This window comes from Zonotrichia albicollis, chromosome 1 (assembly GCF_047830755.1).
Source record: "Zonotrichia albicollis isolate bZonAlb1 chromosome 1, bZonAlb1.hap1, whole genome shotgun sequence".
In the NCBI taxonomy this organism is placed as follows: Eukaryota; Metazoa; Chordata; class Aves; order Passeriformes; family Passerellidae; genus Zonotrichia; species Zonotrichia albicollis.
This window is the reverse complement of record NC_133819.1, coordinates 129750228-129764879: the sequence shown is the minus strand read 5'-3', so window position 1 is coordinate 129764879 and position 14652 is coordinate 129750228. Positions and strand designations below refer to the sequence as shown.

General features: G+C 38.7%; 1 protein-coding gene across 50 annotated transcripts in view; it reads left to right on the top strand.

Moving 5' to 3' along the window:
* RIMS2 (regulating synaptic membrane exocytosis 2) overlaps nucleotides 1-9514 on the top strand; it is a 457129-nt gene extending 447615 nt beyond the window's left edge. For 49 of the 50 annotated variants that reach the window (XM_074553869.1, XM_074553753.1, XM_074553734.1 and 46 more), the window contains 5 exons: nucleotides 2579-2720; nucleotides 4049-4161; nucleotides 4906-5007; nucleotides 5966-6105; nucleotides 6560-9514. In XM_074553869.1, the coding sequence (XP_074409970.1) occupies nucleotides 2579-2720; nucleotides 4049-4161; nucleotides 4906-5007; nucleotides 5966-6105; nucleotides 6560-6778 (716 nt within the window). In that variant the 3' untranslated portion in view covers nucleotides 6779-9514. The remainder of the gene's footprint in view (nucleotides 1-2578; nucleotides 2721-4048; nucleotides 4162-4905; nucleotides 5008-5965; nucleotides 6106-6559) is intronic. The other variant, XM_074553702.1, reaches the window with a different exon arrangement.
* Nucleotides 9515-14652: the final 5138 nt, after the last annotated feature.

Genomic DNA, 14652 nt, shown 5'->3' with positions numbered 1-14652 from the left:
TATTCACATAACCTTCTTTCAGCCCTCCTTACATTCCATGTTAAGGTCAAAATAATTACTGTTTACCACTTGTATTTATACAAAAGTTGGATATACTACACATCTAACTTTCATGCTGTATCGAAGTTGTATCTTTGTGTGCCTGTTGTCATATGAACCAGACCACTTATTTCAATTGGAATGAATGTGGGAAAGTAAAACTGCATTAAATTAAGGTTTAGAAGGATGCTGTAAACGCGTGTGTCTCTATGAAGACTTGATTGGCAGTTGCATGAGTTCTGCCTTGATTTCTCGGTAAATTGATGTGCAATGGTTATGTTCATTTTTTAATTCTGTTCTTTTACAATGAAGGCATAAAGACTTACATTTCTAGTTCAGAAAAAAAATCTGCCTTACAAATTAATAAAATTACTATATACTCCTTCACATATTACATAATCAAACATATATTTCTCTCTAACTCCCAAATCTTTGAAAGATGTATGAAGATACTGAAGAATCATGCAAGATGGAGATGTTCTTTTAAATTTGCATTAGGGGCTTCCTATTTACAATAATGAATTGAGAATGACCATCATTCAATGAGGCTGAATGAAAATTAATGCTTACTCATCAAAAGAGTTCCTAGAACAGAGGAGTAATGTCCTGTGGGGCTTCAGAGCTGTATGCCTTTCACGTGATACTATGATGCAGTGTAGCTTTTCTACAAAACTACAGCGTGATATTTTCCTGGCAGTTTGTGGCAATATGTCTTTGAAATGAGTGCTTGTATTTTAGAACAGCTGGACCACTGTTGGAAGTCAGATGCCAGCTTTCATTAGTTGAATTTAAATAATAAACCAGCAGGCATTTGGAATGATACAACCCAAAAGAAATGAAATTGTTGATTTCTGACCTTCATTTTTGTGTGTTGTAGTAGCCTGGTGCCTCTTTTATTTGCATTTCTTACATCAGGTAACATGATGTAAGATGATGGGCATTTTTTGAAGTAATTTTGATGCAATAAAATTTATTTTTCATTCACCTGTGTACTGAATTCGTTTGTGTAGCTGAAATTCGTGAGGAAAACTTTTACTTCTACTATTGTTACTATTTGTATGTACTGATTCAAAGTGATGGTCTTAGGGAATATGTGGAAGGCTTTTAATAAGCAATATTATTTGAACCACTCGTGATCCTGCTGTAGAAATGTCTCACTGCTGCTATATTGCAGAGTTATTAATCTTCCTTGACAAGGAGGCAGTGGTTTTCAAGGTATTTTTGGTGTCTAGTTCCCACATCACTACATTTCCCATGTTCTTTATTGACCTAATATTCCTCCTGACTGAGGGGCCTGGGAGACTTCAACCCACGCTGCAGCCCTTAGGACAGTGAGTGCACTCATGGAAATTGAGGTCTGTCTCCCGTTCCCTGGCCAAGGGTGCAGATCCTCTTACTCTAAGCCAGTTCCTGTGCTCACACATGATAGTCCTCATCCCAGGACAATCTCCTCCTTTTGCTCGTTTCCTTTTTCAAATCCGTAATGCTTCACCATCCTCACAGGTCCAGAAGTTCTTCTAGCACATGACAAGGCAGAGAAGGTATAAAGGGTAACAGATGCTACAAATAATTGCACAAGGAAGTTGAGTCCATTGATGTCCTAAGATATTGGATATTACTCTGCCCTCATTGTATCAGTATTTAAGAATTGTTATTATTGTAGTGTTTTAAACTTTTTTTCTTTAATACCAGTATATTACACATAACTGTGCTGCACTCAGAGGTGCATAGAGCAGATTAAAAGAAATAGGTATGCAGAATTACTTATCCCAGTGCAGGAAACAGCGTTTAAAATCAGAAATTACATGGAACATCTGTCTTATTCATGAAAGAAAAACTGAGGCTTCATTCCTACTCATTTTATCCAATTGAGGTCTTGATCAAAATTCCTACACTAAACAATGCTATTATATTGTTTGAGTATTTTTTCCCTTGTCTAAGTAAAATTGAACTATGCAACTAGATAGAAAAATGTTATTCTTGAAGGTGGTAATAAAGTTTCTTATTGTGCATATAAATACTGTATATTTTAAATATAAATTAAAATTTATCAGCTAATGAATAGAGAAGAAGGCATAGGAAGGTTTCTTGATTTTTAGTTTACTATCCTCACTGATGGATATTTGTAACTTGATTTAGGAGATAATGACCAAATGCTTTTAAATCAATAACGCATCTGAATTAGAACATTTCTCTTCAGGTTTTGACATCATGGTAACATTTTAATTTAATTCCTAAGAGGGATTTATTCATGCAGGGAAAATATATTTTAAATGCCCTAGACTATGGATTGTTTGAATCTGGTTACCTCTGTGGGCAGACTTGTGTTGTCTGACTTTGGAAAGCACGTGGTGACAGAACCAAGATCCTGTAAGGATATTTATGCTGCCGTTTTCCTGTTACTAAAAATCTGATGCATTTTAAATGGAAGCTTTGTTACAGGTCATTAATTTGTCGGTGCCACGTGGTGCAGGGGTGTGCACGGCTGCCCAGCTGCAGCAGCACAGTGGCATGGGGGCTTCTCTTGTGTCTCCAACAGAAGCAGGGGGCAAGAAGCTGCGCAGCACCGTCCAGAGGAGCACGGAGACAGGGCTGGCCGTGGAGATGAGGAACTGGATGACTCGCCAGGCGAGCCGGGAGTCAACGGATGGGAGCATGAACAGCTACAGCTCCGAGGGAAAGTAAGCAGCATTTACACTGTGGTTTCCTGACGTTTCTCCATGAAGCTAGTTGTTAGAGAGAAGCACAGTGAGTGCTGTAGGTCCTGTTCAGTCAGAACTCCCTCCACAAACCAGTGTCATTGATGGACTAAGCCTAAGTCTTCCCCTGTGAGTGAAAAGATCTCCCAGTGTTGGTGCAGGAAGGAGGAGGATCATTTCTGCTGTGCCATGAGAAGGGCACATCGGGGGGCAGATCATCATCATGAGGTGTGTCAGGAGGGCAAGCAGGTGCAGTACACCAAGTAAAACACAGATACGGATAAGTTCTCTTCCAAAAACTCCTGGCATATGTCAGTAGTATGCAGAGCAAAGCATTTCCAGAGCATTTCCAGGAAACTAGACAAGAGTTTTTCAAAGATTCTGCTGCTCTTAACCTGAAGAAATTACCTGGGCAGCAGTACAAGTCTGTCATGTATCATGGTTATCATGGCATCATAAAAGCCCAAGTTAAAACTTCTGAGTGATGTATCTGAGACATTGCCTAGAGAAGTGTTATTGAGGGTTGATTTATTAGTGGTGTTCATCTGTGCTGCACATTATATATTGTGCTTCCAAGTTGGTGCACTATATGCATTTGAAATGGACATTTCTTAAAGATTGGTCATTACAAATGTCATTAGTTCTTGTTGCTCTGTAATGGGTAACAGATAATTTATGGCAAGCATTTTAATTTTAAGTTACTTTGGTCCTTTGCCACAAGGGATTTCAGTTCTATTATTGAATAGACGTCATTCTCAAAGACATTTTCAACAAAATCTTTTGAATGAATGGCAATTTTGAAAATAGCAACCAGTATTTGGTGTAATGTCATCATTTCACTGTGTACATTTGCTATTTAACCATTGAATTCACAGTAACTGAGAAGTGTGAGCAATGTAACGTTCATGTAACTAAATCACTGGTAAGGGTGTGTGTTAGTATCTTAATGAACTGGTCTCATATCAGCACTAATTAAGAATGGTCTTTAATGCATTAGAAAAGGAGAACATTATGGAAGAATACAAATTTGGAAATTATTGAGGGGAGTGCTTTCTTTACCTGTTTCTTTATGTGCTGGAGGCTAAATTGCTGCTTGTTGAACACTGTGGGATTTCAAAAATTACAGTAATTGTTTTGCAAGTTCCTTACAGTACTACCAAACCCACAAACATTAAGTGCAAAACATCTAGAAAACAAAAAACAAACCCAAGCCAAAACAAAACAAAAAACCAAACAAGTAAATAAAAACACAAACAAAGGGCAAATTTAAGTGTATTTTTGTTTGGTTTCTTTTTCAATATTATTTCTAGTTTGATCTTCCCTGGTGTGAGGTTGGCTGCAGACAGCCAATTCAGTGATTTTCTGGATGGACTTGGTCCTGCCCAGCTTGTAGGACGACAGACATTGGCAACGCCATCAATGGGTAAGTGTTTATGCCCTCTAGATAGGATATATTCTATTTGGTCAGGTAGTTAGAACATAAAATTTATCTAGAGTCCCTTTAAATATGGATTTCTCTTGTGGTTTTGAACAACTCAGTTAAGACCAAAGCTGTAACCTCAGCCAAAGTTGAATGTAATCATGGGTGCTTATGAAGACATGCAAAAGTAGAAAGTTGCTTTGAAAAGTTCAGCCTTTTACCTCTTCTTCAGTTTTCCATCTTTAAAATGGGACTAATGAGACCAAAGTTTTCTCTGAATCATTTGGATAATATTGTACAAAAATTGGTAATTGAGGTGCAAAATGTTTGTTATTACTGTGTTTAGAGGCTTGTATATTCACAAGTTATCTTTTCATAATTTGTCTTTAACTAGAGCGATGGTGAAGAGATTTCTAGCAGTTTTACGGAGCTGCTTTGTATTAATTCCCTTGCTGCCTTTTTTTTAATTTGAAACTCTTAGGAAGTAGAAATTATTTTGAAGTAATAGAGGCTATGGAAGATGGGAGAGAAGGTGTTATTGCAGAGGTTTTTAAATTGTTTACTAACATAAATAGCAGTGAAGAGGGTAAACCTTAAATTACATAGTAGTGTTAAAATCCAGATCATACTTATTGATGGAAAACAGGTGATAAAAGTCACCACGTATTCATCCTAGAAATTTTTTCAACATTTCGCATATTAAAGTAGTTCTGAATTACAATGCTGGGGTTTCTTTTTGTTATCTAGGAGATATTCAGGTGGGAATGATGGATAAGAAAGGACAACTGGAAGTAGAAATAATCCGAGCCCGTGGCCTTGTTGTAAAACCAGGTTCAAAGACACTGCCAGGTAAGGAAGAAAAACCTTAGTAACAATCTTAGCACAGGGCCAGGGCTTGGACTTGATGATCATAATGGGTCCCTTTCAATTCAGCATATTCTATGATTCTGAGAATGGCATTCTACCAAAAAAGTCTGGCTTTTCTGTTCAGCTTTGCCAACTCTTAACAAGTTCAAGTCCCAGTAGGTTATAATGTTGTGTACTGAAATGCATATTGTATTGAAATCAGAAATCGGCCCTACTTGAGGAGGAAATGAAAAATCAGGCTGCCAGAAGACCTCAAAGTATTTTTGGTAATAGCAAAGGCATCCTTAGTTATGGGGTAGGAAGAAAAGTATATACTGAAGATGTTATATAGAAGTCTCAGGAATGAAGAGGGAATTAAGAGATGTGGAATAGGTATCTATTCAAAAAGTAGACCAAAGTTTGATACTTACTCCTTATTTTATAATCTGATGTCCTGTAACGCTATGTAAAAAGGACAATATAATGATATTTTTAGCAAGCTCTTCTGCCAAAATAGAAATTGTGTCAGAGTCCTTTCTTCACTGATTTTCACCTTGTAGATAATTTAAAATTATTAACAATTTGGAGTGTTGATCCAGATTTCACCAAAGTCATTGCAAGTCTTGCATTTACTTAATAGGCCTATTTTGCATATTGTACAGTATAGGGATGCTATATATAGGAATACTTGATTTGTTCAGGTCAAAATCTGAATTGTTCCATGGTAAAAGAGACATACAAAAAGAAGTCAAGAAAAAAATACACCCAAGGAGAACAGTAAAGAAAATGCATGGATGCTTTGTATGGGAATAATTGTTAATATTGCTTGTGGATATTTCTTCTTATAAGTTATATATCCTTTAAAAGCAGATTTTTATATGGTGATAGAAAGTGTGTGTGTTATGCAAAAAAAACCTGGACTTCTTCTTTAACTTCTGTTTTCTATTTTCATTCTTCTAAGCACCATATGTAAAGGTGTATCTATTAGAAAATGGAGTCTGCATAGCCAAAAAGAAAACAAAGGTAGCAAGAAAAACGCTGGAACCACTTTATCAGCAACTTCTATCGTTTGAAGAAAGTCCCCAAGGGAAAGTTTTACAGGTAATTTGCATAAATGTTCCTCTGAACCTGAAAATGTCACCTGTACAGTTTTCACTGAGTTTCAAACTTCTTTCAGGTTTCATTTGGCAGTAAATGCTCATATTTTACATACTTGCTGAGCAAATAAACACTACAGTAATAGCTATTTATGCCAGTAGAAATTGAGTATGCAAGTAGAAGGGAGCAAAAGTGAGTTATAGATTATTTTGCTTCTGCTGTATGTATGGGCTCCTCTCACTGGGCTTTCCCTGCTATCATGGATAATTGTTGTTTGTGCCCAGATCATTTCTGTCACTGCATCATGATTAGGATACACAGAACTAAACTATGGCAGCAGTTGAATATTTCATTCCTTACTGTAATTAAACAACCAGAGATTTTTGACAAATCAGATTAAAGCTTTTGACATTTTCACTAATTTTTTTCTACTTTCTTGTGTTTCTTTACCTAACAGATAATTGTTTGGGGAGACTATGGACGTATGGATCACAAATCCTTCATGGGAGTGGCACAGATACTTTTAGATGAACTGGACCTGTCCAACATGGTGATTGGGTGGTTCAAACTTTTCCCTCCTTCTTCCCTAGTAGACCCAACCTTAGCTCCTCTCACTAGAAGAGCTTCCCAATCATCTCTTGAAAGTTCAACAGGACCTTCGTATGCTCGCTCATAGCAGCTGTGAAACTGTTGTCATAGCAACCAGCGTTACAAAAAAATAAAATTACAGGTCGCAAACCCTGGTAACACTGCATGCTTAATGTTGTGTCTTCTGAGCCTGTTTCTAGGGCTGCAACGCGATCCTGTGTTCTCAAGGAAGTTGCACACATTGTGCCCTACGGAAGGCCCTCAGGTGATGGACTGAAATCATGAAGAACTGATAGGTTTGGAGTTCAGGGACTCAGTTTTGGTCCAATCTGAAGCCATGGACTAAACTAAAAAAAAATCAATCTGTTTCATGCAACAAAAGTCCTTTTCAATGGCATATCTGTTTTGTTGCTCCCTTTTCTTTATTTATCTGCCCTCCCCTCCTAAAGTTTGGTTATGCCACAGAAATGGAGTTACCCTCCCATGGAGCCACGTTACAAGTCAGTGGATTAGCAGACATTGGAAGAAAAGAAGAATCTAAGGATGATGGAAAAGTCAACTGGCACTTGCAGCAGTTGCTTGAGATCTGAAAACTCCTCATATTGAAAAGGTTCAAGACTTAAAGTGGTGGGCTTCATACCTCCAGCTGTTCACACGGTGAAACCCCAGACATGATGGACTCTCTGAAAAATAAAGTTCTGTGGATATACTGTACTGTATGAAATTAAGAAACTTTTTTGCATGGACACAGATTTAGCTGAACACTTAAATTATTTTCTTGGGGCTGCAACTTGCAAAACAAAAAAAAAAAAGAATAAATCAGCCATTTTCAACAGTTTATATTATTTTTAAAGATAAATTTCACTAGTGCATGGTTTTAAAGGGAAGAGAATGCAACAGGGTGATACAAAGACATACCACGTTTATCATTCTTTAAACCAGTCATGGTCTGTGTTTTTGCAGACTTATATTAAAAATAAAAAATAATTTCTAGCAAATATTTAAAATTCTGTTTATGTGACAAGAAATAAGTGTAATATATTAAATTTATTTAAATGTAAAAGGTACAAGCCTTGTAAAGTTCAACATAATGTGCAAATTGTACACTTCTTTTACCTCCTTCTTTCTCTATCTCTCCTCCCAATCTCCCTTCTTCCTTTTGCTCTTTTCCCCCTCTACCTCCCAGGATGATCAGCATATTCTAAAATGGCTACCTTTTGACTTATTACTGTCTTATGCCCCATATTTGGTTCAGGGTTGCAGATTGTTCTGCATTTCTGAATTATTTGAGAAAAATATTGTTTAAGAGCTTACTTTTTTTCAAGCATGTTGAAAAGGATTTTGCAACATGGCTTGGGAGTACATTAATGTAATTCAGCATGTATTTGATAAAGAAGATATTTGAACTTTTGCAATTTATTGTACAGTGCATGGTAACTTATTTTCGTTTTTTCTCACCTTCAAATTGAATTCTACAGCAAAATACTGGAATCATGTGGCCATTGTAAGATGTCTTCAATAAATTTGTGTTCAGCACCAGCATCTTTCATTCAAAGACTGAACTATTATTTCTTGAAGGTTTTTGGAAAGAGGAAAAATTAAGTACATGATTGATTTTTAGGAAACAAATTTAAGCACTTTTATTTGCACTAAACCAAATTGATTGCTACATTTTTGAAATAACAGAAGCAACAAAGGTTACAAATCCATACAGTTCTTCTGCTGTAAAGTTCAATTTTCATAAATTACATTTGCATTGCAAAAGACATAATTAGATAATATCAGTCTGGAAAGTATCAGTCTTTGGTTGGTAAAATAGCCTTAAAGAAAACTTCTCAGTACCACTCTGTCAGCTCTTTGACACCATTGCCAGAACCTCGCTGCAGTTAATGGATCTTTGGAACCCTGGTTTTTGTAGCAGACAGTAACTACCATTGGGTGGTGCTGCAAGTTCAAGCTTCTCATTAAGTTTCGTTATTTAAAGGGAATGTAACTGGCTAATGTTTAATAACAAAATATCCTTTTCTTTTTTTCTTTTTCCTGGGTCTTTGTATGCCTTTAATACCTACTTAAGGTTTAATATTGAAATCTTGCAATAATTTTTGAAGTATGTTACATTTACCTTTATGGCCACACAGAATTATTCTGATTTTATTTGAAAATCTGTTGAAGTTTCCCATTAACAAATTGTACATGCCTCATAAGAGGAAAAAAGTAATAACAGTATCACTTATAATGCCTTTTACTTTGTGCAATATCATAGAAAATGAGATTGTGTCTTGTCTGCAGAGTTTATATAATGGATTATTGTTAAGTTAATAGACAGACTGGTAAAATTATATTTATTGAAATAATTTAGACACCTGTCTACCAGCAGCAAATAAATGCTACTAACATGCAGTCTACAATATCCCCTAGGATATTAAACAGAAATACATAACCATTTTCCTGACACTGTGAGATGTGCTCACACATTCTTGTATGCATAGTCCTCTATAAATTATTTCAAATTTTAAAATCAAGGACATGACGCATGGAAGGTTTGTACATAATTGTCATTATGCAGTATTTATTTTAAAAAAATTAATGTATTTTTTTTAATTTTCACACGTCTGCAATTCTACTTATGGTTTAGTCATGTAAATAGTACTATTCCAGTGATCACTGCTGTCTTGTAAATAGTACGTTTTAAAAAGTTAAAAGGAATTACAGTTGGGGAAAAAAAAAGGGCAGATTAGGCCTGTAATGAACACCAACTAATGTAAATCAAACTCATTCTGGTGATGGTATTTAACACTTTAAATAAAACATTTTCTTTACAGAATTTGTGTGCAGAATTCTGTTGCTTTTCTCTAAGGTGGTCAGCAGCATCCTCCCGCGCCCTTCGGTGGAGCTGGTGCGAGCAGCTCACACAGCGGGAGAGCAAGCTGGAGAGTGCTGTGCTTTTCCTTTCCCACAGGGCTGCAGGTGCAGTGCCGTGCCAAGGTGCCACTGTCACTGCCAGGCTCAGGAGCAGTGGGAGCAGCTGTGCCCAGTGCACGGCTCCCGGGATGGAGCTGGCTCCCACCTGCCTGGACAGGCTCCAGCTCTGATATAACCAGTGCACTAAATGTGCTGAGACCATGAGCAGGTCCCCTCAGCTGCTGTGCAGTGGCTGCACCATCCAGTCAGACTTCCACCCTATCCCTGGATACCACCTAATGTTAGCTGCCTTTTTTCTTCATGAGCAGGGTACAAATGAGGACAGAATGCCCACCTGACAGTGGTGCCTGCAAAGGCTCACGCAGGCTCTGCAGAGGGGAGCAGGGGTTCCACACCTCTGCAGCCATGAGAAGGGTGGGTGGAGGTGGGAGAGTAGAGGATTGATCTCTACCTGACCCTTCAGGGGCAGCATCAGCACAGGCAGTGGTGACTGGGCAAAACTTAAGCACTTATGACTTGGAAATTTACTGAAGAGTGGCTGGCAGTTTGCACAGCAAAATGTGTGTATTTATTTCTAGATATGAGGTGAAAGAAAAACACTGCAGTACTGTCATGAGACAAAGCCTCCAAAAAAGCAAGCAAATGTATTTCGGGCCGAGAGCAGTTGTGGGAACTGTGAAGATAGAAACTCCATTTGTTGCATTGCACCTGCAAGTGGGTTGCTGGAGGAACAGACCCAGGTTTCTGGTGTGTTAAATTACTAATACCCCAGCAAGTTCCTCTTCTGCTGATGCTGACATTGCTGTTGCATGTCAGGCAAGTCTCGGGGTGGGAACTGGACTATGGGGGCAGGTGAGGCTGCCCCATGCCCTGGAGCACATCACTTCCAGCCCTGTGGTGGGATGGCAGCAAAACACCTCCTCCCACAGCTGAGCAAGAGACTGTGTCTGTCTTTGTTAGAAATGTACTCCATTACACTCAGCGAATCCTTGAAAAGGCCCTTTGTACAGACCAAGAAAGCTACAACATGTACTTTTCTCAAGGGTCCTATTCTCTGAGACAATTTCTCAAGATTGCTTGCTGTTTCCCCTCTCCAATTTCTTCTTGTCTATATCCACTTAATTTCAAAACAAAACTTGATCATTTTAATATTAACAGAACCACCTTACTCATCACTACTCAACATTGGCTCAGATGGCTGATTCATCTGGTTATGCTGAGAAGAGTTTGTGCCTGTAAAAAATGCAGTAAAACACCATGGTGCCCTAACTGTGGGGCTTTCTGCTTCCATGCCTTTGCTTCAGCTTTAGAAGGTTTAAGTAGCATGGTGGCATAGTGGTATATCAGGCACCATGCTGAGAGTGAGCATGGGGCCAGTGCCTCCTAACCAGCACATCATTGCATTCTCACAGTTTCCACTACTATAAAATATCTGTGCACAACTGTATAATACCTAAAATGTTATAGTTTTTTATATAGAGGTTTAATATGGCATAAAAGATAACAAAGCAATAGATTTCATAGCTTCCTCACAAAGTTAGATAATGCTGTGTGGGAGTCTAGAACAGTTTGTACTTCTTCCCTTGCCACATTCCCATCACAATTTCTGCGCAAATCTCACCTCTCTGATACCCAAGCAGCAAAGAGCAGACACCACATCTGTAGATGTCACAATCAGCTTCCAGTTGTGACTATCCTCTCTGTCCCTTCCTTGGTAAGTATTTACAGCAAAGCTTCACCAGGAGCAAACAGCAATGAAAGAAAGAAGATGCATGTGTCCAGCAAAGAATGGTTCACCTTCAAAGGACAGGTTTATGGAACCTAGATTAGCTGGCAAGAAAAAAATTACAGCTATCTGCTACTAATACCAAAGATGAATTAACTTCTGGCATTACTTGCTTAATACCTGCCTATTTTTGATATCTTGTTTAGGATGGGATGAGTCACGCTGGGGGCATCAGATTCTCTCCTTCTCTCTCCATTGGCCACAGAGGCAGAAAATGATGACTGGCTTGTGTTGAGTTTCTACCTTCACAGCAGCTGTGCTTAGAGAAGCAGATCCAGGCATAATAGCCAGAAATGAGGATTACATAGACCTTCAGTAGCAAGACCTTTCTGAACTGCCTGTATAATTATCAGGACTGAGGGCAGCAGGCAGCCAATAACTGATGAAGGAGGAAATGGGTGTGAAATAATTTCCCAGATCTGACACACTGTCATGTCAGGTCACTCCTCAGCCCAGCCCCAGGGAGAAAGAGAAGCAGCTGTACTAATTAAACCACAGAGCACTGATGCCCTAAAATATGCCATGAGGTCACATGGAAAAGAAACAGCATCTTAGATGTGCAGAGGGTGCCGGGCACAGGGCTAAGGAAAAGTTTGTCAAAAATGCTTGTCTGCTGTGACTATTCCTGTAACTAAGAACAGTTTATCAAGTGCTATCCAAAATGTAGATATAATGGAAGTGATGTTGGCATGAAGATGGAATAGGTGAGTGGTGCTGGATGCCATTAATTTTATAGACATGGAGGTTTAGGATATCTTACTGAGGTGGGAGCAGGTTTGGCACTGGTAGTGTTTCGAGCGCAAGACTCACGAGCAGTGGCTGAAGTCCCTTGGCTTTCTCAGCTTGGAGAAGGATAAGGAGTGACTCCACCACAGTCTAAAGCTTCCTCCCAGGGGCCACTGGAGGAGTGGAGGGGGAGTTGCTGATCTCCTCTTTGGGGAGCAGTGATAGGACATGGGGAAATGGAACGGAGCTGCATTAGTCTAACCTCAGACTGAATATCAGGGAAAGGCTTTTCAACAAAAGAGTGATCATTCACTGGAATAGGCTCTCCCTCCAGACACTCCCTGAACTCATGAACTCTCATGAGTTCAGGGAGTGTCTGGAGGATCCTCATAGTCACCTGGTTTAGGTAGTCCTGTGAAAAGCAGGGAATTGGACTTGATGCTCCTTAGGGATCCCCTCCAACTTGAGATATTCCGTGATTTCTTTGGACAGATGTTAGGGCTCATGTAAGAGTTGTTAGTCAAAGTCCTTCTGTCTAGCTACAGTTTTGGTAAAGGAATGTTAAAGATGATATTTATATTAAGGTCACACCATTCACTGAAATGAAAACAAACCAAAACACCAAAACTTGATAGGCCAAATCTCAACCAGTAGGTCCTGCTATGCTGATAGTGCAACTGGCACATGAAGAAAAAGGCCAGTATTACCTTTGCCAGTGCAGAGTGCCAATAGCACCCAAAATTATTATCCCCTTGATGAGAATTAAAAGAGATTTAAGTAATACTGAGGCATTAAATAGTAATGTGAAATTATCAAAGTAGCAGATACTTTATTGATATGTATTCTGATCCCCCCATTTTGTTTCTTGTTTATTAGTGTTTTTGCTGCAACATTCCTGAATACTGGCAAAACAGATCCCTGAAGATGAGGGGGAATAATTTATATCAGGCACCATCTCTCAGGGACCAGCATACTGCGAGTTCTGCTGCTTGGCAAGAAACTCAGTTAAGAAGCTTGAGGATGTTTGAAGTTTCCTCTTACAGTCTCCCACACATCAGAAATGACACAAATATTTAACAGTTTCTTAGCCTATGTTCTGATTCTGTACCAAATTCTGAGCTATGATTTTGTGGTTTTGAATTTGTACTCAAGAACTGTTTACTCTCAGATTTGCTAACCTGGGCTTCCAGACACCTTAGTGACCATCTGCCACATGCCTGAGGTGTCAGTGCACACAGCTACACAACCTCATGCACAAACAAGTGAGTCCTGTCCTTCGCTGTGTTTTGGCTGTACAAGCACTGTTCTGGCTCAACAGCAGCTCTGGCTCTCTAGGAACAGCCCTGGGGTAGGATGGCACTTCACCAACAGATGACTTTATTCTTCACTAGCAAAAATACAACTTGGAGAATTGACATTTTTTATATATCCTCATGCGCTTTGGCCATTGAAATAAAGTGAGAGATAAGAAGGGGGGATCTCAGAGTGAGCCAAGAAGTATTTGGGTAGCATGAAGGGAAAAAAGGCCACTTAAATCACTTAAAATGCAACTGCATTTCTAAGTTGCCCCCAAACACATGAGTCAGGTGATAGACAAAGAAATGTTGAATCTCCATTTATACAGAGGTGACATATTCCTGTCAGCCCTTAAAGAATCTTAAACAAAACAAAACAGTGTTGGCACAATTCCAGTTTCTGAAAGTTTCATTAAGATGAAAAACTAAGGAAAATTAACATAAGAATCCTCATTTTGGATTGCTGCAAATTCTTGTCATTTCTAACCCAGGATTTTTTGTTTTCAATTAGCATGACATCAGTAGAAATCACAGTATCTGTGCAGCTGTAGGACTAGTTTCTTTAGTTATACATGTTTAACAAAGAATGTATTTTTATATTGTTTTCTTTACCTGTTTAGGCACAGTTTTTGTTTCCTTGTTTTCTTTAAGAAGGATCCAGAACCAAAATGCTTCCTTGTGACTTTTCCACATCTCATGCATATCTGATACTTAAAATATGAGCAGGTGCCTTAGGCAACAGATTCAGAACACAGTTTTCTTGCACCCTCAGCAGCTTTGCTTTCCTAACCAGTGTTGGGTTTATAAACTGAGTTGTGACAGCTGGGTCAAGCCACAGTTACAGTCCAAGATGGATACTCAGGCTGTGTTCAGACATCTAATTTAGGTGAAACTCAGAGGGCCAAAATTAATAGTCTATTTAACTGCACTCAATGAAAAGAGACAGGAGAACCTCCATGGTAACCCTAATTTAGGATCTTCTGGAAAGCCATTGTGAACACTTTTCAGTATCAGCTGCCTATGAGGTCTAAGGCAGTTCAGCTTCCAGGGTAGGTAATGCAAATAGCTGCTAAAATGAGGATGCCACTATGGATAAGACATAGAAGAATATCAGGTCCTTATTCCCTTCAGTACTTTTTGCTCCCAGAAAACACCTGGGAAAATCTCCTTCTGAGAATCAACTTGCAATGAAATTGAACATTGTGAAAGCAAAAATGTGGGGAAGAGCAAAAT